The 500-nt window shown below is 46.0% G+C and overlaps 1 protein-coding gene across 1 annotated transcript in view; it reads left to right on the top strand.

Annotated features, from left to right (window-relative positions):
• Positions 1–500, top strand: part of LOC106536598 (receptor-type tyrosine-protein phosphatase mu) — a gene marked incomplete at its 5' end in the record, with an annotated part of 28253 nt that overhangs the window by 17637 nt on the left and 10116 nt on the right. Inside the window, 1 exon segment of the mRNA XM_014033907.1 lies at positions 237–494. Coding sequence (XP_013889361.1) covers positions 237–494 — 258 coding nt within the window.

Raw genomic sequence — 500 nt, 5'->3', positions numbered from 1 at the left:
ATATATATATACATATATGTATGTATATATATATATGTGTGTGTATATAATAAATACACATATATGTAAAATGATGAATTTACTGTTTGTTTCTCTTCAGTCTGTTTGTGTCCTGAGGCTTTGATTGGTCAGATTAATCTCACCTTGGTCCTGCAGCTGGGTGTTTTTAATTGAACATGTCACCTGTCACTTCCTGTCACCTGATCACTGACCAATAACCTGTCCTCCTCCATCAGAGGGGTGTGGCAGAGATCAGGGAGATCCGACAGTTTCATTTCACTGGTTGGCCTGATCACGGCGTCCCGCTCCACGCCACCGGACTGCTGGGCTTCATTCGCTGCGTCAAGGCTAAGACTCCTCCCACTGCTGGCCCCACGGTGGTCCACTGCAGGTCTGAGATGGTTCTGAGTCATTCTGATGTCTCTGCAGCATTACTTACCTGTGTGGTTCTGACAGGTGTGTGTGTGTGTGTGTGTGTGTGTGTGTGTGTGTGTGTGTGT

The sequence above is a fragment of the Austrofundulus limnaeus genome, unplaced genomic scaffold (genome assembly GCF_001266775.1).
Source record: "Austrofundulus limnaeus strain Quisiro unplaced genomic scaffold, Austrofundulus_limnaeus-1.0 Scaffold1890, whole genome shotgun sequence".
In the NCBI taxonomy this organism is placed as follows: Eukaryota; Metazoa; Chordata; class Actinopteri; order Cyprinodontiformes; family Rivulidae; genus Austrofundulus; species Austrofundulus limnaeus.
This window is presented reverse-complemented; position numbering and strand designations above follow the sequence as displayed.